General features: G+C 57.6%; 11 protein-coding genes across 11 annotated transcripts; 5 read left to right on the forward strand and 6 right to left on the reverse strand.

Annotated features, from left to right (window-relative positions):
• Window positions 1-806: 806 nt before the first annotated feature.
• Window positions 807-2,307, reverse strand: SPBR_03718 (non-specific serine/threonineeeee protein kinase; the record flags this gene model as incomplete). The annotated part of the gene is made up of 2 exons (XM_040762008.1): window positions 807-1,378; window positions 1,470-2,307. The coding sequence occupies 2 exons, from the start codon at window positions 2,305-2,307 to the stop codon at window positions 807-809; spliced, it is 1,410 nt and encodes a 469-aa protein (XP_040622888.1).
• Window positions 2,308-3,915: 1,608 nt separating this feature from the next.
• On the reverse strand, window positions 3,916-5,415 carry SPBR_03720 (succinate-semialdehyde dehydrogenase; the record flags this gene model as incomplete). The annotated part of the gene is made up of 1 exon (XM_040762010.1): window positions 3,916-5,415. One exon carries the CDS (start codon window positions 5,413-5,415, stop codon window positions 3,916-3,918), a length of 1,500 nt encoding a protein of 499 aa, XP_040622889.1.
• A 1,133-nt stretch (window positions 5,416-6,548) lies between these two features.
• SPBR_03691 (major facilitator superfamily protein) lies at window positions 6,549-8,217 on the forward strand (the record flags this gene model as incomplete). The annotated part of the gene is made up of 2 exons (XM_040761981.1): window positions 6,549-6,632; window positions 6,700-8,217. 2 exons carry the CDS (start codon window positions 6,549-6,551, stop codon window positions 8,215-8,217), a joined length of 1,602 nt encoding a protein of 533 aa, XP_040622890.1.
• A 977-nt stretch (window positions 8,218-9,194) lies between these two features.
• On the forward strand, window positions 9,195-10,529 carry SPBR_03747 (uncharacterized protein; the record flags this gene model as incomplete). The annotated part of the gene is made up of 1 exon (XM_040762037.1): window positions 9,195-10,529. One exon carries the CDS (start codon window positions 9,195-9,197, stop codon window positions 10,527-10,529), a length of 1,335 nt encoding a protein of 444 aa, XP_040622891.1.
• A 127-nt stretch (window positions 10,530-10,656) lies between these two features.
• SPBR_03574 (uncharacterized protein) lies at window positions 10,657-14,166 on the reverse strand (the record flags this gene model as incomplete). Its single annotated transcript, XM_040761865.1, has 1 exon — window positions 10,657-14,166. One exon carries the CDS (start codon window positions 14,164-14,166, stop codon window positions 10,657-10,659), a length of 3,510 nt encoding a protein of 1,169 aa, XP_040622892.1.
• A 1,183-nt stretch (window positions 14,167-15,349) lies between these two features.
• Window positions 15,350-16,486, reverse strand: SPBR_03785 (3-isopropylmalate dehydrogenase; the record flags this gene model as incomplete). The annotated part of the gene is made up of 1 exon (XM_040762075.1): window positions 15,350-16,486. One exon carries the CDS (start codon window positions 16,484-16,486, stop codon window positions 15,350-15,352), a length of 1,137 nt encoding a protein of 378 aa, XP_040622893.1.
• Window positions 16,487-17,333: 847 nt separating this feature from the next.
• Window positions 17,334-18,089, forward strand: SPBR_03841 (oxidoreductase, short-chain dehydrogenase/reductase family; the record flags this gene model as incomplete). The annotated part of the gene is made up of 1 exon (XM_040762131.1): window positions 17,334-18,089. The coding sequence occupies one exon, from the start codon at window positions 17,334-17,336 to the stop codon at window positions 18,087-18,089; it is 756 nt and encodes a 251-aa protein (XP_040622894.1).
• A 1,519-nt stretch (window positions 18,090-19,608) lies between these two features.
• On the forward strand, window positions 19,609-20,181 carry SPBR_03860 (uncharacterized protein; the record flags this gene model as incomplete). The annotated part of the gene is made up of 1 exon (XM_040762150.1): window positions 19,609-20,181. One exon carries the CDS (start codon window positions 19,609-19,611, stop codon window positions 20,179-20,181), a length of 573 nt encoding a protein of 190 aa, XP_040622895.1.
• A 1,102-nt stretch (window positions 20,182-21,283) lies between these two features.
• Window positions 21,284-22,126, forward strand: SPBR_03831 (uncharacterized protein; the record flags this gene model as incomplete). Its single annotated transcript, XM_040762121.1, has 1 exon — window positions 21,284-22,126. The coding sequence occupies one exon, from the start codon at window positions 21,284-21,286 to the stop codon at window positions 22,124-22,126; it is 843 nt and encodes a 280-aa protein (XP_040622896.1).
• Window positions 22,127-22,245: 119 nt separating this feature from the next.
• Window positions 22,246-24,009, reverse strand: SPBR_03679 (MFS transporter; the record flags this gene model as incomplete). Its single annotated transcript, XM_040761969.1, has 1 exon — window positions 22,246-24,009. The coding sequence occupies one exon, from the start codon at window positions 24,007-24,009 to the stop codon at window positions 22,246-22,248; it is 1,764 nt and encodes a 587-aa protein (XP_040622897.1).
• A 716-nt stretch (window positions 24,010-24,725) lies between these two features.
• On the reverse strand, window positions 24,726-26,820 carry SPBR_03642 (uncharacterized protein; the record flags this gene model as incomplete). The annotated part of the gene is made up of 2 exons (XM_040761932.1): window positions 24,726-26,684; window positions 26,737-26,820. 2 exons carry the CDS (start codon window positions 26,818-26,820, stop codon window positions 24,726-24,728), a joined length of 2,043 nt encoding a protein of 680 aa, XP_040622898.1.
• Between the last annotated feature and the right edge of the window lie 172 nt (window positions 26,821-26,992).

Below are 26,992 nucleotides of genomic sequence, written 5' to 3' on the forward strand. Positions count from 1 at the left end.
TGTTGTTATTGCGCCTGCAAAGACTGATCAAGGGTACGTCATGTTAAGTTAATAAATCCAACCCAACAGACGTTTTGTTGTCTGTCGCTTCGACCGTATCGCACCTTTCTGAAACGTTTTTCCGGCGTGCATTACAAACAATGATTGTCCAATATCATCCTAGTGGATCATCTAAAAGACTTCGGCCTTAACGCAATCACGGCAATTAACGCCGGTCATTTGACAATCACGCGATTATTAATGTTTCCTGTAAGTGTTATCTTTTCATAATTTCGTTCCTAAATTCTCAATTCAAGGTAGTAATCCTCGTTTTTCAATAGAAATTAAATAAATAGTAAAGCTCATTTTTAACTGTTTAAAGCCGACTTTTTTGGATATTATTTTTTGTGGCCCATTTTGTTTCAACAAGAAAAAACTATAAGGTATAGCTATGCTGCCCTGTGACTGTTCGAGGATACGTCGTCACTGTAATCCACTCATCTCACCTCTACAAGCGTTGCAAATTCTTGCTTCCATTTCATCGAGAACAGTTTTATTTAAACAATTTTTATATTTCTTCATCTCCACCTCGTCTCATCCATCCTCGTCAAGTGTTATCGACATCCTCTAGGCCCACCCTTACGCGACCGTGAGGGCCATTGACGGTGAGGCACGAGATGAACTGTTACTAATAGGCGGCGTCGTGCATGGTCTCGTGAGAGGAAAATGGACAGGAAACAAAGGAAATAAAAGACTGCCCCGAGCCGCGGTCGTACCGTCCCTCCTCGTTTAACAGCCGTCGTCGCGCCTTTATTACTCGAACTGACTTATTCTTCTGCCACACCCATCTCCCCACCCTCCAGAAACCATGGGTCCTGTAAGATCTCCGCTGCCGTGGGCCGTTGCGCCGGGTCGCACTGCAAAATGCGGCGTACAAGCCGTTTGGTCGCGCGGGCTTCCTCGTCCGACACATCTGGCGCCAGCCGGTCAAACAACTGCTCCATTGTTTGCAGTTCGTCTGGGTGCGCGTCCTCGGGCCGCCGGATCGGTTTCCCCTCGGCCACGCAAAGGTTGAAAAGAGTCCGTTGCCCGCTGTCATTCACAGAAAAGTACCGCGAGGACCGTGTCCAGCGCGCCCACGCGGCGTCGCTCAGCGGTCCCAGGAGCGCCACCATCTGGAGGAGGTGCTCATCGTTTCTGTCCTCTTCCGTCTGGCGCGGCATCCACGGGAGGCAAAACAGCTGCTGGCCCGTGACGAGCTCAAACACGAGGCAGCCCACAGCCCAGACATCGAGCGCAAGGCCGTCGAGACCATTGGTCGGTGTCTGTAGGATCAGCTCGGGCGCACGCAGCCCTTTCGGCGAGACAATCTTGGCAGGTGGGTGCGCCGCAAGGTACGCTGGGTCGACGGTCAGTAGACCATGTCTCGATTTCAAGGTGAGAGAGTCTCGGGGGAGGAGTGAGGGAGCGAGGGAGTGTGGAAGACGTACCTCCGCCCAGGTCTGACAACTTGAGAGACAAGCCAGGACCAGCGTCGGCCCAATCTGCCATCGGCTGAGGAACATACAATTGCGTCGGCGCCCAAGGGTCCACCTTGCCATCCAACCTCGTGAGGGGTGCGGAGAACTTGGGAAGGCGCATTGGAGGATGCACATGGGCAGGCCGCTGGAGCTCGTCGTCGGTGCAGCGATCGAGCCTGTCTTTCAACGTGAACAAGAAGTTGCCCGGCTGTACGTCACCGTGGGCCATGCCGTGGGCATGCACAAACGCGAGCGCCTCGAGCGCACCGCGCACAATCTGCCTGGCCATCCAGAACGGATACCGGACTTTCATGTGCCTGGTCCGCGGCACAAACTGCGGCAGGTTCTCCACCATGTCGTGCACGCCCGGCCCCATGGGCTCAAACACGAGGCAAGCATGTGTGCCGTTGGGACCCGTCGCCGCAAATGTGCTGAGCAGCTTCGTGACGTGTCGGTCGAGGACCGCAGCGTTCGACACCGACGCCAAATGCTTGTAGAGCATCCCTTCGGGCAGGCCCTCTGCCGGCCCAGCATGGGCGACGACAACTTTGATCGCGACAATGCTGTGCTCGGCGCCGTCTGGCTTGGTCAAATCACGCGCAAGCCACACCGTCGAGAACGACCCGTATCCCAGCTTGCGGAGGACTTTGTACTGCCCGTCACCCAAGACATCTCCAACTTCAACCGGGTGGTAGCTGCCTGGGCGGTAGTCCCCACCCCACTCGCATGCCGGTCCAGCCATACCGAAGCGATTGGCGTCCGGTGTTGCGGAGCCGGAGGGGGGCGTTGGAGGCCGGGACGTGTCCATTGTCCTTGAGAGTTGGCGATTTGAATGTTGTCTAGTCCTGTCAAGTTTTGACTGAGGAAATGCGTGAAGAGTCAAAAACATGTGTCCGACGTGGGTGATGTGATGGGGATGATTGAAACAGAAATGTCGAGGATATTTGCGCAACAAAGACAAAGAACTGGGCGTTTGGCTCGAACCTAGAACGCAGCGACTACTCATCGTGATCTATGTTTAGCATTGGTCATCTTATTGGAGATGTGTGAGCTCATCCTGAACTCACTGTCAGCGCTGGTTGCGTCGCTTAGCCTCCATCGTTGGTTTGAGAATGGTGGAGAACGACGATACTGGACGCCGCGGGGTTCTTTCGCGTCCCACAAGTACGCTAATCGTCGTTTATTTTCATCACCACCACCATCCCCTCATTTTCAGCGAACGTGGACCGCTGTTGTGCCAGGATCCGGTTCGCACCTGTAGTATTGGATGCCATCAGCCCGGCATGTAGGTCGAAGGCGCTCAAGACTGGCAAGGTTGACAGTCCCAAATTACGGCGTCCAAGTCCAGAGGCCCGGAGAGATGGGCGCCTGCGGGGCACCAGGTGGCATAAAGATCGCCCAGCAGAAGCGAGCTGGGACTGGCACCGAGGCACAGGATAGGTATGTGTGTTTTCAACTTCATAGAGCTGCCTCAAAGGGAAACAAAACAAACGGAGTTTTTTATGATCGGGACCCAACGACCACCGACTGGCGAGGACAGGATAGGTTTTACTCTGCGAGCTTTTACTCTGCGAGTTCTTGCTTCAATATACAGTCTTCCGTATTATAAGCAAATGCGTCCAGATGTTATCTACCTTCTGGCTTTGTGTAATGTCCACCCATTTGTTGGCCTTTGCGATATCCCGATACGTTGTCCGTCAGGCATCTTGTCGTAAACCAAATCTATTATAACTTCGATGGGCCAAAAGAGAATCTTTGATATTCTCTATCCTGGCCGCCGTGGCTGTATCACGGAATGTAGACGCTGTCTCCATAGGCCTGTCGGCCTCTAATGGCCACACCGGGCGCAGGGCAGCACTTTCCCGGGACAATTCAACTCACTTGCCTGTATAAAACGGGGCGATCCTGTGGTTATCAGCTATGCAAAGAAAACAAAGTGTTACCACAAGTGTTTTGGTTACCATGGCGAGCGTAGCCCTCTATGGTGGTGCTTTATTTGCAGGTAAGACGTCAACTGTAGGTTCGGCCTTGACGTAATCACGGTAATTCACGCTGGCTATTTGACAATCACGCGATTATTAATGTTTTTTGAAGGCGTAATCGTTTTATATGAAACATAATAAACTATAGTAAGTGAAATAAAGTTTCGTTCTTAAATTCTTATATACCGGTAGTAGTCTCCTTTTTTTAAATATAAATTAAATAAATAGTAAAACTCGATTTTTTAACTGTTTAAAGCCGACCTTTTTATATATATATTTATTTTTGTTTGTCATTTTGTTTAAACTGGATAAACTACAAAATCGCGATAATGCTTTTATAACCGCCTATTAAACCGATACGACGACCTGATAAAATGTAATGGAGAATTTCTTATTGAGACGTGGTTATTTATTATCTATGTACGAATGTACACCTAATAGTGATCCTCCACCGACAAAGTACCCATCTTGGTGATGAGGAACTCGTTGACGGCGACGTCCTTGCCGCTCTCCTTGCCGACTCCGCTGTCCTTGATGCCGCCAAAGGGCGCCTCAGTGGCCGACGCGTTGCCTGTGTTGAGGCCGATCATGCCGGCCTCGAGGTTCTCAAACATGCGCCACAGGCGGTCGACGTTCTTGGAGAAGACGTAGCTGGCCAGGCCCATGCTGGTGTTGTTGGCGCGCTGGACGGCCTCCGCCTCGGTATCAAAGACGGAAATGCCCAGGATGGGCGCAAACACCTCGTCCTGGGCCATGGCCATGTTGTCGTTGACGCCAGTGAGCACGGTGGGGGCCATAAAGTAGCCGTCACCCGCGGTCTCGCGGCAGCCGTGGCCCAGCACGACCTTGGCGCCGCCCTTGACGGCGTCCTGGAACAGTTCCTCGCCCTTGTCGAGGCCACGGGGCGTCGTGACGGGGCCGAGGGTCGTGCCGTCGGCCAGGCCGTGGCCGAGCTTGAGTTTCTGCGTGTCGGCGACGATGCGCGCGACAAAGGCGTCGTGGATGCCGCGCTGGACATACACGCGGTTGGCCGAGACGCAGGCCTGGCCGGCGTGGCGCCATTTGAGCGACTGCAGCTGGGCCACGGCCTGGTCGAGGCTGGCGTCGTCAAAGACGATGAACGGGCAGTTGCCGCCGAGCTCGAGCGTGCACTTCTTGAGGTTGCGCGCGCACAGGCCCGAGATGATCTTGCCGACGCGCGTGCTGCCGGTGAACGTGACCTTCTTGACGAGCGGGTGCAGGCAGAGCGCCTCGGCCACGGCGGGCGTGTTGTCCAGTGTGGTCGAAAGGACGTTGAGCGCCCCGGGCGGGAAGCCCGCACGACGGGCGAGATGGGCCAGGCAAAAGGCCGTGACGGGCGTCTCGGGCGACGTCTTGACGACCATGGTGCAGCCGGCCGCCAGCGCCGCGCCGGCTTTTCGGAGGACGAGCGCCAGCGGGAAATTCCACGGCACTAGGGCCACGGCGGTGCCTACGGGCTGCTTAATGACGAGACCCCGGCGGCCGGGAAGCGCCGAGTTGAGCGTGGCGCCTTGGATTCGGTCGGCCTCGCCCGTAAACCACCACGTGAACGTCGTGCCGTAGTCAATCTCGCCGTACGCCTCCGCCAGCGGCTTGCCGGTCTCCAAGACCAAAATGCGCGCCAAGTCGTCGCGCGCGGCGACAATCAGCTGGTGCCATGCACCGAGCGTCTGCGCACGCTTCCGCGGCGTCCACTTGGAGTACTCGAGGAACGCAGCGTGCGCCGTCTGTACGGCGTCTTCGACATCGGCAGTCGCGCTGTCCGGGCACGACGCCCAGGGCTTGCCAGAGCCGGGGTCGATGACATCGAAGCGCCTCCCAGAAGCGGCGGATGTCCACTGGCCGTTGACAAAGTTGTCGGTGTGGAGGAGGTCGGGGTCGTTGAGTGTGAAGGGGAGCGCTGTGGACGTCATGTTGGCGGTCGTGACGAATGTGTGGTTAGAGGAGGACAGCAGGTATGTCGTAAGTGTGAGGCGTGATGAAAACTTGAGTATGAGTTATGGCCAAAGACCGGACAAGAAGGAGTGATGGGAATACAAAGGCCAGAAACGGAAAAGGTGGCAGACGGAACGGCGGCGGATAGGCACGGCTAGTTAGCCGTCGTTCGTCAGAGTCCGATTAGGAAAGAACGCCTGGAATAAGTCTGGGGTGGGAAAGAGCAAGGGGACAGAAAGCTGAGAAGAGTAAGACTTTTCGAGCACAAATAACACGTTTGAGGCGATCAATGCGTCACGTTCTGGTCGGTACCTTTGCTTCTTTCTGGGGGTACGGAGAGCTACACGACTCGAGAGCGGAGGCGAAGCGAGCGGACAGCGGAGGATGACAGAAGCAAAAAGCGAAAAGCGAAAGCGGAGCGGAGAGTGGAGAGTGGAGAAGCACAGTATGTTGGCAGGCAAACTGCTCCAAGCTGGTCGTAGACTGGCTCAGAGGGATCGTTGGTGGCACCGGAGGAGTGGTTTGTGGTACCATCCGCCTTATGGGTGCCGGGGGACGCGCACGAGGTCACAGCAAAGTGGCACGGCGAGTGTCACTGGTCAAAGGGTCGTTCGTTTCAATCGACTGCCGAAACTAGGCAGTTATTCAGGTGCTCTGGGATGCGCTGAGACTGCTGAAAAGGCCCTAAGCAAGTTGAGTCTAGCGCTCGTTGGCGGTGTTTCCCCACAAACATGTTTTCCTTTTGTCTCCTCCTCACTTGGCCATGCGGAATTGTTTTGTCATGTCGTGTCGCCGAGTTGTGTCGGTGGCCGCCACACCACTTTTACAGTCCCTGTCCTCCCACGTCTCAATCCTGCGCCAATCTGGGGTAAGCGGGCTGACCCACGCGTCTGGGGTTTAGGGTCGACATTATCTCGTCCCTTCTCAGCTCATGTACTCGGGGATATATATTGACTTGTCTTATCTCTCTCCACCGGCCACACTCCTCAACTTATCTCCCTGTGATTCTTCCTGTGACTCCCTGTGACTGGACCACGCCGCTTCATACATTATTGCGACGCAGCAACCGACGACGAACGACCACCGTCGCCATCGACTCACAACAGCCGACATGGCTTCCGCCGTCGCGGCTCCGCGCCGCAAGACGAACATCTACAACCGCCTCGTCACTGTTGCCGTCGCTTTCGGCTCTCTGGTATGTTTGGAATGTAAACAAACTCCACCAAGCCATCTCCCTTCTGTGCAGACAGCTGACCAAACAGACGTATGGCTACTCATCCTCGATCATTGGCTCCACCATTGGCCAGCCCGGCTGGTACGAGTTCTTCCATCTGCCCATGCAGGGCGAAGAGGGCTATGCCACCACTACAACGCACGCCATTGCGACAGCCAACGGCCTCTACAGTGCGGGCGGCGCCATCGGCTCGCTCTTTGTCATGTGGGCCGCTACGGCGCTCGGCCGCAAGCGCTGCATTCAGATGGGCGCGGCCTGGGCCCTCTTGGGCGGTGCACTGCAGGGCGGCGCCGCCAATCTGGCCATGTTCCAGGTCGGCCGCGTGTTCTGCGGCATCGGCATCGGCCTTCTGGTCACGGTGTGTCCCATGTACATGAGCGAGCTGGCGCCGCCGGACCGGCGCGGCTGGCTGGTCGGCCACCACGCCATCTTCCTGGTGTTTGGCTACATGCTGAGCGCGTGGCTGGGCTATGCCTGCTACTTCGCGACGGACGTCAACGCGTCGTTTGCCTGGCGGTTCCCGCTGTCGATGCAGTGCTTTGCGCCCCTGGTGCTTCTGGTCACGTCCTTTTGGATCCCCTACTCGCCGCGCTGGCTGCTGCAAAAGGGCCGCGTCGAGGAGGCCTGGGACGTGCTGCGCACGCTGCGCGCGTCGCCCGCGGACCCGGACCACCTCGTGGCCAAGGAGGAGCTGTACCAGGCCAAGATGCAGATCGCCCTGGATGCCGCTAAGCTCAAGGCCACGGGTTACGGCCCCTGGATGGCCGTCATCAAGAAAAAAAGCTACCGCAAGCGCATGCTGATGGGCTTCTTGACGCAGTGGGGCGCTGAATTTGCCGGCCCGCTCGTCATCAACAACTACGCCGTGCTGCTCTACACGAACCTGGGCCAGACCGGGTCCATGCCCCTTCTCCTGTCGGCGCTGTGGCTGACGACGGCCGGCGTCCTCTACAACCCCGGCGGCGCCTGGCTGCACGACAAGGTCAACTCGCGCCGCGGCATGTTCATGTTTGGCCTGTTCGGGTGCCTGATCACCACCGTGGGTCTGGCGGCCTGCATCGCCAAGTACGCCGGCACCGACAATAAGGCTGGCAACGGCGCCGGCGTCTTCTTTGTCTTCTTCTACCTCACCTTCCAGGGGACGTTCTGCGACACCACAATGTACTTGTGGGTCAGTGAGATTTTTGGAACAGACATCAGACCCATTGGCATGGGGTTTTCGCTGTTTGGCCAGTTCGCCGCGACGCTGATCCTACTTCAGACGGCACCCATTGGTTTCGTCAACGTGGGCTGGAAGTACTACCTCGTCATCATCCTCTGGTGTGTGGTCTTCATTCCCATCGTGTACTTTTTCTTCCCTGAGACGGCGCGTTTGTCCCTGGAAGAGATTGGAGAGAAGTTTGGCGACGACGTGGCTGTACACGTCAGTGATATTTCCGAATCACAGCGCAAGGAGCTGGACGACTTCCTTCAGCAGACGGACGTCGTGCACCTGGACGGCTCTGAGAAGGTCGCGCCGGCTGCACAGCAACGGGAGGTGGCATAAGTTTGTATCATAGCAGGGCAGGGACAGCGGATAGGTAGTGTTGTACCGTCGGAATTGTGTAATAGTTGACAAATCAATTGAGATATCCCCGCAGTACGGAGACTGTTTCTAAACGGACGGCTTGATCTATGACCTTTAGTGAGGCGAGGAGCATCACAAGATGACTGCCTTGTCTCGGGTCTGCTCAATGACAACTTTCGCTAATGGCTCTAAATGCGTCGGTTTCGTTTGGATTACGGTAAACAATTTCCAGATTCCCTGATGATCCAAATATTGATCGGCAACTTCTGCATTGAGATAACAAAATAATAAAATAGGACGGACAAAATGGAAATAAAAAACAATTCAATACAAGTCGATACAACAACTAAACATCCCTCGAATGCACGACACCTTCTGGGCCAGCCTACACGTGGAGCGTACCACAAAATACGACGCTAAAGATTGATTTATTGGATTACGACGTATGTTGTTTGGTGCGGAGATGCTGTGGAGAGAAATGGCAATTGAAGCTAACTAGGGTCGTTTGGAACAAAAATTTGGACCGCTTTGTGGAGAAGTTTAGTCGTCCTGCGGCAACTTTTTTTTGGTCTATTGTTCGCCGTGTTTTCTTGAAGAGCCCCAATCGCGTTGGCAACGTTCCACGAACGAGGGGGAAGGAGAGTGAGTGGCACAGAGTCCAGGGATAAAACAAGAAAGCAGAGAGGAGACCAACTTATGCCCCGCCCAAGATGTGCTGAGCACTGTTTATGATCTCAGAGTATTTTCTCATTCTCAGTGGTCCGCAGGTGCGTGTGTTCTCGTACGCAAGATATTCTGTCGAGCCACGACGCTTACAATCCAGAGAGGCACTGCCATTTCAAACCCGGAGACAGAAAGTAATCTCGGGATGATGTTTTGTTTTTCTCATCATACGATATATTGTTATACGCACACAGCTTCACTGTCTATACTCATACACCAACACACTACACACAATGGGATCAATACAGTCTTCACAGAATGCGGTTGCCCAACGCAAGCCGGAAGAGGGCTACAAAGTTGAAGAGCAGCCTGTCGACGGGCAGCCGAAAACAACTGTTTCGGTAATAGAGGTTGTGGTGCCAGCCACAGAAACACAAACAACACCTGAGCAGCCAGAGCAGTCACAGAAGGAGACACAATCCGCCGAGTCCTCGAAACAAAGCATCCAAGACACCGTTGTGACTGACGCGGCCGACGCCCAGCAGACCGTGGCACCTGCTCATTCCGTTGAGGACATACATCCTTCCAACCCAACACCTGCTTCTGCACCCTCCACCACCCCGATCGACCTCCATTCCCTTGCCTACGATGACCTCCCCGACAAGCGCCGCGTCTGGCCCGGCGCGCCTGGCTCGCGCGAGGAAGGTCTGGGCCGTCTTTGCCTGTTGACCCCAGACGTCGTGGCCGCCGCGGCAGCCTCGTGCATCCGCACTGGCCAGCGCGTCGCCCTCAACTGGGACCTCACCAAGCTCGACGTTGCCAACTTCAACCGCGCGCCCACGCAGCACCACATCACGTCGCTGCTCGGCGGCGCCGGCTTCGACGACGTCTACATTTTCAACCCGCAGCAGTCGTCGCAGTGGGACGGCCTTCGCCACTTTTCGTCGCCGTACCCGGGCGCGGACCAGCGACTGTTTTACGGCGGCGTGACCGCGTCCGACATCGCCGACCGCGCCAACACGCGCATTGGGATGCAGCACTGGGCGCAGGAGGGCATAGTGGGCCGCGGCGTGCTGCTGGACTACGCCGCGTACGCCGAGACACACCTGCCGGGCCTCCAGTACAAGGCCCTGAGCGACCACGCCATCCCCCTGCGCGTGCTCCAAGACGTGGCGCGCGCGCAGTGCGTCACCTTTGCGCGCGGGGACATTATGTTTGTGCGGATCGGCCTGACGCGCGAGTGGGACACGCAGATGAGCCCGGCCGACAAGCTGGCCTACGCGCAGAGCGCAAACCCCCAGCACGCCGGTGTCGAGGGCACTGAGGAGATGCTGCGCTGGATCTGGGACACGGGCTTTGCGGCGGTCGCCGGCGACGCCGTATCGTTTGAGGTGTACCCGCCGAAAACGTCGTACGCGCGCGAGGGCGGGCAGCCGGACGTGCCCGGACTCTTCATGCACGAGTACCTGCTGCCCGCCTGGGGCGTGCCGGTGGGCGAGCTGTTTGACCTCGAGGCACTGAGCCGCATGTGTGCGCAGCACCAGCGCTGGACTTTCTTCGTCACGAGCTCGCCTCTGAATATGCCCGGCGGTGTTAGTAGCCCGCCAAACTGCCTGGCCATCTTCTGACCAGCGATTGATGCCTTGCATTTTGACTCATTCAATCTTGTACATTGTACAAAGTATCTTGCATTCTGTATATCTGCAGCCTTGTGATCATAAAATAATTTCAATCATATATATCAAACAATCTGTTTCAGCCTTCAGTCTGTGCGTCACGGTGACCGTGATATGACCCACCAGTATGGTTACCCGCTAGCATCGTCGCTTCAAAACTCTGCAGAATCTTGGTAAACTTTTCGGCCAGTCCCCAGCACTTGAGCCGCTGCAGCATCGCCTGTGCATCGTGGCTGATGGCCAGTGCGCCGCCGTCGGCAAATAGGTTGGGCACGGAGCCAATCGCCGCAGGCCCGCCGTGTGCAATCCAGTTGTCGACATCGGCAGTACTGGCAATCCGGTGGGAGGGGATGTCGAGTTGAATGGCGGCGACCGTCGACGGAGTGACACCTCCTGAAGAAGAAGCCAATGGGGCCAGCATAGGCAGAGGCATAGACGACGATAGTGGCAGGGAGGACGAGGGCGAATCGGAAGGTTTGCGTCCCGGTCGTGTTTGGGCAGTTGCTTGGTGTGTTGGCGATGTCTGGAACCGGTGGCTACTGGGACAGTGCGCGGCAAAAACAATCAGAAATGTGTAGCCCATGAAGAGCCGCAGAATTTCACACGGGGCCGACACCAGGTAATCGTTGGCGACGGCAACAATCTGCGCCGCATGATACACCAGCCGCCGTGCTTCTTGTGGGTCGCGGGACAGAGTTGCCACGAGTCGCCGCTTGGCCATTTGGATGCCTTTGTGATACTGCAGCTTGCGTGGTCCGTGGGCGACCGTGTTGCGCACAATGTACAGCATAATGTCCAAAACATCCTGCGCCGTGTACAGGTGCGAGTAGTGACCGATGAGGCTTGCAATGTTGTAGCTGATGAGGTCAGCCACGGTGGCTGGCTGATCCATGGACACCAGCAAATTGTCTAGCGACCGCAGGAGCCGCACTTTATTGGCGGCGTGGGCCGTGGACAGCGACGGCATACCAAAGTACTCGGAGGTCGACAGTGTCTCGAGCTGCTTCAAGTCCCACAGCAGCCGGCCAATCACCTGTGCACACAGTCGTTTGCCCCAGAAGGACACTTGTGGCGAGGTCTTCGTCGTGCCGTACGATCCCGGCGCCGTCTTGGTTCTGGCCGACGCTCGCAGCAACACGCGTGGCGTGTCTCTGTCAGTCTCCACGTATGTGCAGCTGTCGCCGATGCTATCGTCGCTGTCGTCTTCTTCACCGTGGCTGTCATTGACGTCGCCCATACCGTCGTCGACATCGTCTACATTTTGTGACAGCACAGCTTTGAGAACCAGCGACACTGGTGCTCCCTGTGCATCTGGGTGGAGTCGTGTGCGCAGCGCCGCCCAGGCAGTAGCAGACGGTGCATCCCACAGCGTCTCGGCACACGGCAGCCGGCTCGGCAACTCGCTGAGATCGACGGCACCACGCCGTCCTGTCAGTGTACAAAGGCTGCAGTCGTACTCAAACGACGACCAAGCTGTGCGCTTCTCACGCTCACGCCGCACCCATGCCATCCATTGTTCGTGCTGTGTTGCGGGGTCTGCTGGGAGCGTGGGCGTCGATGGGTGCGTCGCTGTCGTTGTGCTGTTGCCCACCGAGGAGCGTGTAGTATTGTTCTGCTCTTGCTCCAGCTTGTCCTCCAGGCTCAGTCGCGTCGTTAAGCAGCCCATGCCACGTAGACCGCCGACCAGAATGCCGCGCGTGCGGTCAGCGTTTTGGTACAGTTGTCGGTTGCCCGAGCCGAGTGAGTAGATCTGATGTACGCACAGGGCGCTCAAGTAGGCAATGTCGCGGTAGTTCGCACTGTCAGAGGACCCCAGCCAGGCAATCATTGGCATGCAAATATCACTGATAGACCAGGTCAGGCCCGCGACCTGTTCATCATCACTCAGTAGACTGCCCACGCAAGCCATGGCCGATACAAGCACTGGCGGGCAAGAAGCCAGGTCCCACGTGGGAACATGCAGTAGTGGCAAGATGGGTTGGAACTTTGCGACGTAGGTGTCAACCAGCTGCTTAAGCAGGTTTGCTGCGTGAGCCATGCCTGCGTCCAAATTTGTGATGGACAGTGCTGTGGGTACACTGGGGTTGTGGTTGTTGGCGTTGTTACCGGACGGTTTTGGCTGTTGGCAATAGCCCACAGACACGGTCTCTTCGTTATCCATAGTCGCAACTTCAACAGCTGGTGGAATGCGTGTGTCCGACATGAGTGCGACCAGGCTGGTCAGAATTGACTTATTCGGAGGCGTTGGGTTCGTCGACTGAGAAAGGGTGTTCTGCAAGATTTCGCGCAGAGGAGGCAACGAATACCGGTGTGGTGCAAGGTGGTCTGGTGTGTCATCAAATGGCCACGGCAGGACGGACGTCTGTGTGGGGCGGGGATGTTGACCAAGAGCATTGCCGTTGTTACTGGGAGGGTGGTTGGCAGGATAGTTGGTGTGGTGAGCACTCGGCGGGTGTTCCATTAGGCGTTGTATGTTGTGTGGTTGTTGCGCTTGACGTTGTGAGAGTTGGCGAGAGTGAGGAACAGTAGGGGAATGGTGCAGAGGCGGTGGTTGAGCCTGTTCCTGTTGCTGGAGAGGAGGAGGTGGAGCCGGTGGGTTGGATAGGTGCTGTTGTGCCTGAAATTGTAGTCCCTGGCTCTGGTTTGGCTGCTGTGTTTGCTGTGCCTGCTGTTGTTGTTGGCTCGTCACGCTTGGATCCATGTCAGATGTGCCCGTGCTGTCAGCTGTGCTGAAAATATCAGGAACGTCAAAGTCGAGCCAATCGAGGCCTGCAGTTCGAAAGTCCAGCTGGCCTGCAGCCGACAGGGACGCCACAAACGGCATAGTTTCGGCAGTAATGTAAAGGTCGTCAGAGAATGAGGGACTGCAGCCGTTTGTCGCCATGCCTGAACCGTCGTAGCCATTGCCGTTGAGATATGGCCCACCATTGTTGTCATTCGCTGCAGCACCGGTCGCAATGTCCATGGCATCCAGGCTTGCGAGGCCAGCACCGAAGCTTGCCTGGTGGGCATTGTAGCTGTTGTCGACATTGTTGCTACCCTGGAACAAAGGGGGCGGTGCGTCGGCAGACATGACCAAATGTGCTTGGTTATCTGGGGAAGCCATGCCGTGCGGATCGGGTGCAGTGTATGCGGCCATGATTATTTCCGGTTGCTGTGTTTGTGTCGTTGTAGCCGGCTGAGTTCTTGCATCTGCCCGTGGGTACTGACAAATGGCGCCACCGGCTGCGCATAGACGGCATGGTTGCTGTCGGTCGCATTTGCGCCGCAGGTGGACACAGCGATGGCATGACTTCTGCGCTGCCTTGGGCTGCGGACCGGGGTCGACGCCATGCGCCGTGCGCAGGTGTCGGAGCAGCACATCGTTGCGTCCAAAGGCCTTGCCACAGTGGTTGCAGGGCAAGGAAAGGCGGCCTTCGGGTGGGAGATGTGTGCGGTAGTGTCGATCGTGGTGGCTCGGGCGAAAGAACTGGCGGTGGCAGACGGCGCACTGTAGTGGACCTGATGCCTTGGTGATGCCGGGCGCGGCGTCGCCTGCTGCTGTCCTCTGCTTCTTTTGCTTTGGCTGTTTCAGCTGCGAGGCGTACATGTTAGTAGAGCCAAACTGTGAGCTGAAGTGAAGAGGTCTGAGGTGGCATGGAGCGAGGAGCCATACGGCCCCGAAGGTGCTGGTTGAGAAGACAACGTACAAGTGACATTGTGAGTGTGGTCGATTGAATTGTGTAGTGTCACGTCGTGTCGGTAAGTAAATACCCGTTTGAGCATCAGAGTCGGTGACACGTCATAATAGGCGTGACTTGACGGAAAGACGACTGTTCACGTAGCGTTTCGATCGAGAAGGAGTGAAATCGAGGAGAAATGTAATGCTTGAAGCATTGAAAGACAGGAGATCAATGCGAAAGAATGGCCCCAAACGACCCTGCACTGACTGGGGCCGCGGCGCCGATTACGCCCTGCCATGGCCGCTCAGTGAATAAAATCTAGCGCCAACCGTCGCCCATTCGACCTCCGCTTTTGAAAGAACGCGGAGAAGCGGGGCGAAAAATGCAGACCTAGAAAGACAGCGTGCAGATGGACTGGTGGCAGATCCACTGCGCTGGGCCTGATCAACCAACAATTCTGCACATCGTGTAGACCGGGGGACGACGGTTGGCTGCTTCCACTGTCTGCACCGGCAGCCCGGGTTCGTGTCAACCCTGCCTGTCTCTTTCCCCGTTGGTTTATCCTATCACCTCTGGTGTCTCCTTTCACCATTGACCTCTCCTTTCTCGCATCCTCACCAACGTGTTAACAATGCTGTGACATTTGAAAGAGGTGGTTAATGGGCGTCAAAAGGACCATCTGTCAATACAACCTGCGTTCGGTAGTTTCGTTCCGGTTTGGTTTTTGATGCGAAATTTGGAGATTGTGCGACTGGTGCTGGTATGATGTCGCCTGTGCCGAAGTCCATTGTTGCAGTGGATGACGAGAAATCCGAAAGAAGATGAAAGTGTTGAATATGTCAACTCTCGCTGCGAAGAATGAAAAGGGGGAACGTTTAGAATAGGGGCGGGTGTCGTAGTCTGCGGAAGGTACGATCGCAAACGGAAAGACCAAACGGCACTGATTACGCAAGCAAAAATGCGTGTCGTGCTTTCCAAATTCAGCAAATGTTTGCCCAGTTACCGCGACGTGATATTTTGGCTTGACTTTGCATTATTCTATGTACAATCTGAACAAACTTTCCCTGTTTGCCACGCTTCAGCACCCAGCCCCGCGCCCTGAATCGACGCCTACTTCGATAGCAGCTTCTTCAGCTCCGAGCATACAGCCTCACCGACATCGCGCGTTGTCGCCTTGCCGCCCAGGTCGGCCGTCCGAATCTCCAGCCCGCCGGCAGCCTTTTCCTCCAACACGATCGACACGGCCTTTTCGATGGCGTCAGCCTCGGCCGCCAGAAGGAACGAGTACCGCAGCATCATGGCGACGCTGAGAATCTGGGCCACGGGGTTGACCAGGCCCTTGCCGGAGATGTCGGGCGCACTGCCGTGGACGGGCTCGTAGATCCCGTTGCAGCGGCCGTCGCCACCGGGGACGGCCGAGATGCTGGCGCTGGGCAGGACACCCAGGGTACCGGTGATGCCGCCCGCAATGTCGGACAGAATGTCGCCAAAGGTGTTATCGGTGTGGATGACGCCGTTGAAGCGCGTCGGCTGCGCCACCATCAGCATGGCCATGCTGTCGGCCAGCTGGTGCTGCAGGTCAATGTCGGCGTACGCGGGGGCGTCGAGCACCCGCTGCGTTACGGTGCGCCACAGCCGGCTGTTGGCCAGGACATTGTACTTGTCGGCACTCCAGACCTTGGCGGCCTTGGACCGGTCCTCGGGACGGCCCATGAGACGGGCGACGGCCGCGCTGACGTGCGCCAGGCGCTCAATCTCGGGTGTCTTGTACTCCCACAGGTCGGACGCGACGTCGGCGTCCTCGCGCTTGTCGCCGAAATACGCGCCGCCGCAGTTCTCGCGCACGACGACAAAGTGCGTGCCCTTGACCAGATGCTCCTTGATGGGCGACTGCTTGACGAGGGACGGCGCGTAAAAGGCGCAGGGGCGGATGTTGGCAAAGGCGTCGAGGCGACGGCGCAGGGCCAGCAAGCCCGACTCGGGTGTGGGCACGGCACCCGCCCACTCGGGGCCACCAATGCTGCCAAACAGGACGGCATCGCTGGCCTCGGCCTTGGCGAGCACGGCTTCGGTGATGGGCACGCCGTGTTTGTCGATGCTGGCGCCGCCGGCCAGGTCAAAATCGCGCTCGAATTTCAGGCCGGGCCGGCTGGCCTCGACGACATCGAGGACCTTGAGGGCCTCGGCGACGACTTCGGGGCCGACATGGTCGCCAGGTAGGACGAGCAGCTTGTACGTCTGGGACATTGTGGTCGGGCGGAGTCGGTTGAGATGCCGATTGAGGCGAGGCACTTTAAGAGGGCAATTGACGTGAGCACAACAGGAAAGCAAAAGATCACGAACTCGTCTTATTTGATCGCATTCCGTCTCGGCTTCAACAATTTCGGCGTCGTCAATATACTTTCCCAGAACACCGACAGGATGTGTGACGAAGCTCATCACCGACTTCGGCTTAACCTTGTCCATAGCTATCTGCTTACGCCGCGACCGGGGTAGGAGGCCACTGATTTCGCCACTACACAGGGACTTGCAGCGCTGGCGCGCCCCGGACATGATCTGGCACGGCCGGAAGGAGTGTGGAGTGGAGAAGGTGGAGGAAGTGGAGGTGGCACTTTGATTGCTTTCCCTTTTTGGTGAGGAGCTCTGCCAGTGGTACGCTCCGTTCACACACATTTGGCAGTTTTGCTGCAGTTTCGTTCTGCCCTGTGACGATGAAAGTCCAGTGTGGGGAAGACTCCTGCAGTAGCACGCCAACCACAGACACCATCACAATGGCGTCCTAACGGCACCTTGGCTTCTCGTGCCTTCGCGTCTTAGGTCTCATCGTAAGCTACCTCCAGCTCTCGACTCGGCTTGGCACTAGCGGCTCGCAGTACTTTACAACTTTACATCGCCGCGGCTCTCCACGATTCTGATTTGTCTCGGTTGCGTGCACCTCCTGTCTACGAAAAAGGAGTTTCGGTATCGCAATTGTCCTTTAATATTTATTCACCATTCGATCGTGTTTTACGTTTCGTCACCATCGCACTGTTTCTCCAGTCTTTTTTGGCAACGACAACATCCACCACCACCACATCACCACACAGCACACGCAATGTCTCGTCTTCAGGGAAAGGTTGCCATTGTCACCGGCGCTGCCTCTGGCTTCGGCAAAGGCATCGCTGCCAAGTTCGTGGCCGAGGGAGCCAGCGTCATCATTGCCGACCTGTCGGCCGAGGCCGGCCAGGCCGCAGCCGCTGAGCTCGGCGACAAGGCCGTTTTCCAGCACGGCGACGTCACAAAGTCTGCCGACTGGGAGGCCCTCCTGAAGCTGGCCGTGGACAAGTTTGGCGGCCTCGACATTGTCGTCAACAACGCCGGCGCCACGTACGCCAACAAGCCCACGACGGATGTGACGGACAAGGACTTTGACCTCGTCTTCAACGTCAACGTCAAGTCGGTCTACGTGTCGACCAACGTGCTGCTGCCATACTTTCTCGACAACAAGCGGCCCGGCAACTTCATCCAGGTCGCGTCCACAGCTGGCATCCGCCCGCGGCCCCGGCTGACCTGGTACAACGCCAGCAAGGCGGCCGTGATCAACGCCACCAAGACTATGGCCGTCGAGTTCGGTCCCCATAATATTCGCTTCAACGCCGTGTCGCCCGTGGTCGGCAGCACGGGCATGACGCACCTGTTTATTGGGAAGCCGGACACGGAGGAGAACCGTGCAGGCTTTGTGTCAACGATCCCGCTGGGCCGGCCGTCGACGCCAGGCGACATTGCCAACGCATGCTGCTACCTGGCGAGCGACGAGGCAAGCTTCATCACAGGCGTGAACATTGAGGTGGATGGGGGGCGGTGTGTATAGGAATATCGGGGAGGAGAAAAAGGCGATTGTCACAGTGTTCTAGTACGTTCATTCCAGCATCAATGTGTATGCAGTTACTCAAATATGAAATTAGTCCACAAGAATGCAGTACGTAGGTTGTGAGACTCTTGTAACGTACATCTGTGGTTTATTGACATAGCACTACTTGTTGTCGTCTTTGGAGCACTAGCCACGATGCACCGGGCGCATAATCAGGCAGTGATGTCTACGATAGGACAGTCGCAGTACATATTTGCTTCTTATGCCCGGTGTGGGAGCGGATGACAAACTGTATGAGGGGGTCGACAATATCGTGCAACTGAATTCCTCCGAGATGGTATAGTCACGTGCCTACCAGCATCGGCCTAAAATTGTTCTCGTGTGTGTAACACAAGCAGAAAACAAGTAGAGAGTGACTCGAGCGTAACTCCCGTTTTGTCTGGTGGTACCTAGGGCTTTTTATTCATCGTTCCGTCTTTATTCCGTAGTACCTGCCGGTACGACGCACCAACCGGGACAATAGCGGCTGCAAAGAAATAATTGTCCAGTTCACCACCCAGGCAGCAACGGCAGGAGACGAAACAAAGACAACATCACCAGCACCCAGCAGACGCGCCGACGGTCATCTCTCTCGCATCGAAAATGACAACGCAAAGTATCAGCACGACTGTACCCGGGCAGCGCCCAACACACGAGCAGCTCGATGCCTTAACGAACAATGTCCGGCAGCTTTTCCTCGTACGAAATGGGACTATGGATGACTATCACCAACTGCGGCGTTATGCGCTCGCCACTCTTGATACTGCCCCCACATCACTGGTCCTCCCCGCCGATGAGCTTGACGAGCGCCTGCGAATCGCGGAGGTATTTCTAGCGAGCATGCGAAGAGGCCTCTCGGTTGATATAGACATGTCCACGATGGCTCTGGCCATCATCGCTGTGTTACCTATGCACCAACTGCACAGGATTGAACGGGCGCTCAGACAAGACGACAGTCTTTTCAGCATTCATAGCTTTATGTGGAACACGACGGAAGCCGTGCGCATATGTGAGTGCGACTTCCTTTCCCCCTTCAATATTTTGCAGTGTCAAGATTTGCCATACTGCCACTTCGTCGCTCAGAGAGCAGCAAACTAAAGAACGTATTTTAACCTGAGAACTTAGTCTTACAAAAACCCGGCGTGAATATGCCACAGCGCGGCCCCCTTCTGAATCGTCGACAGACCGAAAGAGACATTGTAAGAAGTCAATCCAACAAGCCCAAGTCTTTGCTTCTCAGACACTGCTCGTCGTTTATTTGTGTCTAACACACCTGCAGTGCCTGCTGCGCGATCGGTATCGCTGTCTGCTCACTGGGACGGCCAACCCCGAAGTGTGCCACATATTTCCGTTCGCCGCCAACAACAGCACCGACAAGGTGGGTCGGCTGTTGCAGTTCGTACTCGGGCTCCGGGTACTCACTAATGATCGAGTTCAACTATTTGCGAGCGAGCCAGGCTGCACGGATAGGGCTTTCAATATGCTCTGTCTTAGCCCAGCGCTGCACAGTTGGTGGTCACGGGGATACTTTGCCTTTCGGTACCTGGGCATTACGCCAACAGAGGACGCCGGTGGTGGCACGGTGCGAGGCATTGTGCATATCCAGCTTCATTGGCTGCCCCGTCAGACGACAGCGATGGCAGCTACAGCAACAATGCCAACTACAACACCCACAACCACGCAGTACCCGAGACCATGGGACGATACGGTCAAGCAAGACAAATACTGCGACTGGATCCGAGAATGGGAATCGCGACCGCGATTTGGGTCACCTGCCGACGCTAACATGGACGCAGATGGTGATCCGATCGTGGCTGTACCACACCCTGCCACCAGCCGCCTGTTGCAGACAGGTCATGTTTTTACTGTGACACTGCCTAGCATGGACGAAGCACAGAAAATGGCCGCAATGCTCGAGCTTCAGTGGGCCTGCTTGCAGATTGCGAGCATGTCTGGTGCGGCGGGTGATGATAACTTTCTTTACGAAGGCGACGACGAGTACGGGCGAGACGAGGACGAAGGACAGGGGCAGATTTATACGCCGACCAACTAGAAGCAGGCCGCATCAGATCACGCCAACGACCCAAATACCAATGTCCAACACGACCCTGACACCGGCGAGGCCACGCGGGCCTCAAAGTTCCGTACCCCATCCCCCCTCCCTGACACCGACGAAGCTGCGCCAATGTTGCCCAAGCCGGAGCAGTCCGAAAACACCAGAAACGCGGAAAACACGAAAGAGACAGTCTCGCTCGGAGAGCCCGAGGACATCGCGAAGCCAAAACCGGAGGATTTGGTGCGCACGCAGGCGGGTGAGGTTGCAAATGAGCCTCCGAAGCCAAAATTCCGCCGCCTAGTACGAGATCGATTGCCGTCTTTGGTCCGCTCGACACGCCATGCATTGTCCAAGATGAAGCGCCAGCGTCCTTCGGTGCAACAGCTCTTCCAGGACGACGCTCCCGTTGCTGGCAAGCCGAGTGGTGGTAAACTAGGCGAATCGACCGTGACAGGAATACTGGTGGAGACGTCTAGAGACTAGATGTCTGCAGCCGCATTGTGACGGGGGTGGACTGGGAGACGGCCTCTGCGCCCCCACGGCCTGGTGGAGTGGCTTCGGGATGGGCAGCTCGGTGGTGACAGCAGATTTTGCACGTGTTGTCGCGCACGTCATGTTCCTGTTTTAGCTACCGACGCCGACTAGAAAGAGACGATTTTAAACAAACCACGCATGGCGTTTCCTCCGCCCCACGATGGATAACCGAATCGGTGACCGATATGCGCTAAAGCAACCACGGCAGGCTGCGGTGCGTCCCTGCTTGTGCAGATTTTAAGCTTTCCTGTTAGTTTTCATATTATTGGGCGACAGCCTTGCACGATTTACCAATAACACGAACACGTGCCTCTGGTCAAGCTGAAAACCTCACGGGTTGACTAGTGCACAATCTTGCGCGGCCTCAAAACAACTGCGGTGTTTATGGCCAGGCAAGAGAGCATGCCGTGATCCGAAGTCATGGACGTGGATTTCAATAATTACGTCACCTCCAGGTGGCATATTTAAGCTGCTTGACCTTTCCTGACTGGACCATCTACTCTGAACACCACTGCCACTTCACTATTTTCCTTCGCTCATCACTGCGGCTTACTTCCCCTCCAACATGCTGTCTACCAAGTCACTTCTCGCGGCCGTCTTGGCCCTTCCAGCCGCCGTTCTGGCCGCGGACGGCCCCATGGTCCCTGACTACGAGATCCACCTGCAGCTGGATCCGACGGTGGTGCTGGACTCCAACTTCCGCCTGGTGTCGGCCGTGATTGACGAGTTTGCGATGCCGACGACGGTCACCAAGAAGAACGTGCAGTACATTGACACGCTCGACAAGGCGCTGGATGCACAAGGGTGGAGCTGCCGCATCCGCAACGTGGAGGACAAGAGCGGCTTCGACCTGACGTACAAGTGGCGCCTGCCGATCCAGAACGGCGACATCACGGGGGCGCTCAACACGGCGTTTGCCGACGGCTGGAACTCGGGCCAGGGCAACTACGCGGCGCAGGTGGACTGGTACCTGGACAGCCAGGAGCTGTCGGTGTCGCGCGACTACACGGCGTCGTCGAGCGGGTACAGCGGCACGACCGACCCGACGGAGGCGGACTCGCGCCAGCTGCTGATTGCCAACGCGCCCAAGATGTTTGACAACTGGGTCACAAACGGCTGGGGCACGGACGAGCTGGCGAGCGGCGCCATCTACGGGCCGGTGCTGACCAAGGCGAGCGCGGGCACGTGGGACGGCCGGGAGCTGGACATTGAGATCTGGCCGATTGAAAACAGCGCGGGCACGGGCATCGCCTATCTGGTGGAGGCGTCGTTCAAGACGGACGACTACGACACGGCGCTGAGCGGGCAGGCGGGGCTGATTGCGCTGCTGAAGAGCAAGGGCTGGTTCCTGGACACCAGCAACTCCAAGGAGGCCCTCGTGCTGGCCAACTACCACCCTACGTCGTAGGTGGGTGGCATGAAAGAGAAATAACAAAGTGTCGACAGTAAATAGTGATGTATACCTATATTACTTTATTTATCAACGCAATTATGCAACCTGAAATGCTTCATGGTCACCTCGCCCGTTCACCTCCTGTTCTCTTCCACCTTCTCCTTGGCCGTCCCGTCTGGGTTTAGCTTAGCAGCAAGCGGTACCTTGTCGTAGATCACCAACATGACGCCGGCAAACGTCACCAGAATAAAGGCCGTCGATATCGTGCAGAACCAGCCAATGCCAATGGCGTCCGTTGCCGGAATGGCCAGTGCTGTGCCCGCCGCGCCAAACATGTAGCGAATGAAAAAGTTGCCGCCCAATACCTCGGTCGAGCGCCCGGGCACGACGTCGATGCAGTAGGTGTTGATGGCCGGGAAGATCATGAGCTGCGTGAAGCCCTGGACGAACATGACGACGACCAGCAGGGCAATGCCGCCCTTGTCGTACTGCAGGCACCAGCCGTAGATGAGCATGCACGCCGGCGTGCCGATGCCCATCCACGGCATGGCCGCGCGCAGGCGGTCTTGTGGACGGCGGACGCCGTTGCGCTTGCGGATCCACGCCTTGACGACGCGGTCGGCGTTGCGGCCGCCGAAGAACGTGGCCGCCAGGTACCCGCACCCGGGGGCCAGGTAGAAGAGACCGGCCTGCAGGGGTGTAGTGAAGTGGAGCCGCGGGTTGATGACGTAGACGATGGGCGCGAAAAAGGCATACATGTTCCAGATGAGCGATGACGAGGCGAGGGCGACGAGAAAGAGGTCGGGGCGGCGGAAGAGTCGGACGAGGCGGACGGGGCTGTACGCGGCCAGGCATTCGCGGACGCGCTGGTCGCGGGGGATGGCGTCCCAGCGGCGAGCATGCGCGGTCTCGGGCAGGAACAGGACAGTCAGGACGGCGGCCAGCCCGGCCAGCCCCGTCTGGAACCAGTAAATGCTGCGCCAGCTCGCGTACGTGACGAGGAGGCCGCCGATCAAGGGGCCCACGGCCGGACCGACCAGCGTGCCGCTCAGGATCCACGCCAAGGCGGTGCCGCGTTCGGTCGGGCGGTACAGGTCGCCCACGACGGCCGGGCCGCAGACCAGCAGACCCGTCCCGCTGAACCCGCTGAGGATCCGAAAGACGAAAAAGGACGCCAGGTTCGGCGACAGCGCCGACCCCAGCGAGAAGGCTGTGAAGGCCACGACGCTCGGCAGCAAGGCCGCACGGCGGCCGCCGAGCACGCCCGTGACGCCCCAGACAAACGCCGACACGCCCATGGCGCCCGTGTACAGGCCGTTGCTGATGTTGATGATGCTGCCGGACGTGTGGAAGGTCTCGGCAATCTCGGCCAGCGCCGTCAGGCAGCCGGTCGTGGCAATGGGCGACAGCAAGCTGCAGAGCGACAGAATGGCACAGAACAGCCATTTCTGGGCGGGCGAGTAGCGGGCGTACATGCGCTCGGCACGCTGGGTGGGGATCAGGTCGGCGTCGGGGATCGACCGGTCAGGCGGTCCATCAGGCGTGTGCGGTGTTGCCGGAGTTGGTGGTGGCATAATCTGCGTTGCCTCAACCTTTTCAGCTGTCGTCACGCCCTTCTCGATATCTCTTTTCGTGCCATTCGCGTCGTCGACCACGCCCGCCCGTACGTCGGCAGCTGCTGTGGAGAGTATGGCGGCGTCCATGTGCGTCTCGACAATGGCTAGATTGTCGTTTTTGTCGCGGGATATGCGAGGAAGAGGGCGTTGTGTATGTGTTGAATTTCGTCCCCTAAACGGTGTTGGTTGTGTCGGCTGTTTTGGTGGTGTGTTTGAAGCAGGTGAGGAGGCCGGGAGATGAAGATCCGGCACGGTGACGTTGATGTAATCTTGGTCGGCCATGATGCGTTCATGGGTGGTGTAACGATGGATAATGGAGGGAGATTGATAAAAATAGGGGTATTTAAATAAGTGGTAATTGCGATGGCAATGTAAAAGTAGACATCCAAATAGAAAATAGTCACAAAATGCGGAATGCTATAGACTGTATTGGCGCCAGTAAATAGACACGGCAGGCGTCAATGGAGTGAACAGCCCATTGAAGGGATCGTAATTAGAGAAGGATAGAAAAAGAGAACGAGTGCAAGCAAATACAAATAACAACCAACAACCAACACAGCTCCTCGGCGTGTCTAGCAGGCAAGAGGAAGAAGGCCTTCCGCCGTCCTGCGTCCTCCACTAGAGTCGATTGAATCAGTCGAGTCGTGATGGAAGGCAACGATGGTTGTTGATTGGCCTACAGAAGTCACCATTCCCCGGCAAAGCTAGTCCGGTAAGTGTTGTCTGGAGACGATGGAGAGCGGAAATACAACTACGCGGAATGACTCGCGCTAACCAAGCAATGACTCTCTACGTTGGGTTCTCTGCGCGGAACGCTATTTCCTTGTCACGCACATTATCCGTAATAAATTATTGGCGTTGATGCAACCACTATATTTCCGTCTCGAACCACTTTTTGAAACACACTCTGTCCTACTTGGTTCGTTCCCGTCCCTGGATGCTCGGAAGCCTGACAATATTGATTGGGTCCGAATATACGTCCTCTCACCAAGACGACCCTACTCATACAGCTCTGGCGCCAAGAGAATCCAGTAGGAACCGACGACGGGCTTGTTGATGTTGCTGGTGCCTGGCCACGTGCCCGGCGGATTCTTGCCGTTGGCGCTGGGCGTGACATACCACCAGTTGGGCCCGGGCGAGTTGTTGATGCCGTTGGTCAAGAAGGCGTGGATGCCGCCCAGGATGCCGTCGCGCACGTCGGGCGCGGACGTGACGGCGACCCACGGCAAGAACTCGCCGACGGCGTAGGTGACGTTGGAGTCAAAGGGCATGCCGTAGGTGGAGAGCTGGCCGGCGTACCAGTCGCTCTGGAGGGCGTAGGACGAGGCGTTGAAGGTGCGGAGGCCGACCATCTTGTCCCAGCCCATGGGGTAGGTGGAGATCCACGACGCGGCCGGGTCGCCAAAGTGGGCGGTGACGTGGCGTCCGGCGACGCCCTCGGCCATGACGACGTCGGCAAAGCGGCGGCCGATCTGGGTGTAGTTGTCGAGCCCGGTGAGGGCGCCAAAGGACGTCAGGGCCACGGCCGAGTACATGGCCAGCACGGTCTGGTTGGCGGTGGCGCCGATGGAGTCGACGGACGACTGCTGGGCGGCGGTGTAGAGGCCGTTGTCGACCAGGTAGTCGGCAAACTTCTGCAGGGGCGCCAGGTACGGCTGGATGTACGCGGTGTCGCCCGTGGCCTTTTGGTACGCGTAGGCCATCCAGTGCATGACGGCCGTCTGGTCGACAATCAGCGCCTCCTGGGCGGCGACCGTCTCGCCCGTGGCGTTGGGGTACTTCTTGCCCAGGTCGTGGAAGCCAAACTCGGCCGGCCACGTCAGGGCGTACTCGAGCAGGGGGTTGAGCAGCAGACGCATGTAGTCGGGGGCCATGACGTAGAAGATGGGCCAGGCCTTGGGCAGCAGGTCCGCCGTCGTCTGCACGTTGCCGTCGGTGGAAATCTCCTTCATCCAGGCGCTGGCCTTGGCCGTGTCCAGCGTGTCGCCCGGCACGACGATTTCCAGCGCGGCAAACGTCTGGCGGACCGAGGCTTCCAGGATGTCGGTGTAGTTGGGCCCGAACGCGGCGCCCTGGCGGACCACCGTGGCGTCCACCTTCTGCCCCTCGGCGCGGGCGGCGTCCAAGTCGGAAAACACATAGTCGACGGCCGCCTCGGCGCCAGCCGCCACGCGGGATCGATAGTAGAATGCCTGCGGCTCGCCGTACGCATTGAAGGCCTGTTCCTGCTCGATGCCGACGACAAAGGTGACGGCCTGCTTGTTGTTGTTGCCCCCCTTTGTCAGACGGTACGACAGGGCCAGGTGGTTGCTCGGGACGTAGCCCGTCGTCTTGCCGGTCAGCGTGCCGTTGGTCGACAGCTGGGCGGCGTTGTTGGGCCCCGTGTCGGCCTGCCACGAGACGGCTCCGAAACGCGTGTGGGCGGCCAGGACGACGTTGCCCCAGACCGCCATCTGGTTGTTCTCGCCAAACGTCACAGGGCGCGTGCCGTTGACGACAAACAGGCGCGACCCGCCCTTTGTCTCCGAAAAGAAGGCCTGCACGTTGCTTCCCTGCCCCGTCCACGACGCGTCAATCTCGCTCATGATGTCGACCACGGGCCAGTCGCCGTGCTTGGGCTTCTTCAGGCCCGTGACCTCGACGGTCAGGTAGCTGAACGGCAGCGACTGGCGCACGTAGTCGTCCGGCGACACGGGCGAGAAGAAGGCGAGCGTCACGACGGCCGGGCCCGCCTGCAGGGTGACGGTCGTCGTCGTGGCCGTAAACTCGAGATCGAGCTGCGTCGCCGGCGGGACCGTCGTGTTCGTGCAGCTGAACAGGCAGTAGGCCGTGTCGTCAATCTTGGCCAGCACCTGCCACGTCAACGCCTGGCCCTGCCAAAAGTACGGCCGGGCCGAGGGGAAGTCGTGGGACGCGTCGTGCGTGACCCATGCGGAGACGTACGGATTGCGGTTGGCCTGTGTTGTCAGTGGGTGGTTCCAAGCTTCACACGGCAAGAATGTCACGTACAATAGGATACGACGGCAGCGAGGCTCTGCTGGCCAGGACTGCCACGGCCGTCGAGGCGAGGGTGAAGAGTGTTGAGAACTTCATGGTGGCGAGGTGGTGTGCGTTGGTGACAGGTGTAAAAGGGAAACCTGGATGCAATACTGATACAATATATACACGGCGAGGAACAACGTCCTGCTTACTCTTAACGATTGACTATAATGACAACAGAATGGCCGTTTGAAGCATCGCTTGCGGCCACGCCATCCGTCCAAAT

Source organism: Sporothrix brasiliensis (genome assembly GCF_000820605.1).
Source record: "Sporothrix brasiliensis 5110 chromosome Unknown Cont14, whole genome shotgun sequence".
Classification (NCBI taxonomy): Eukaryota; Fungi; Ascomycota; class Sordariomycetes; order Ophiostomatales; family Ophiostomataceae; genus Sporothrix; species Sporothrix brasiliensis.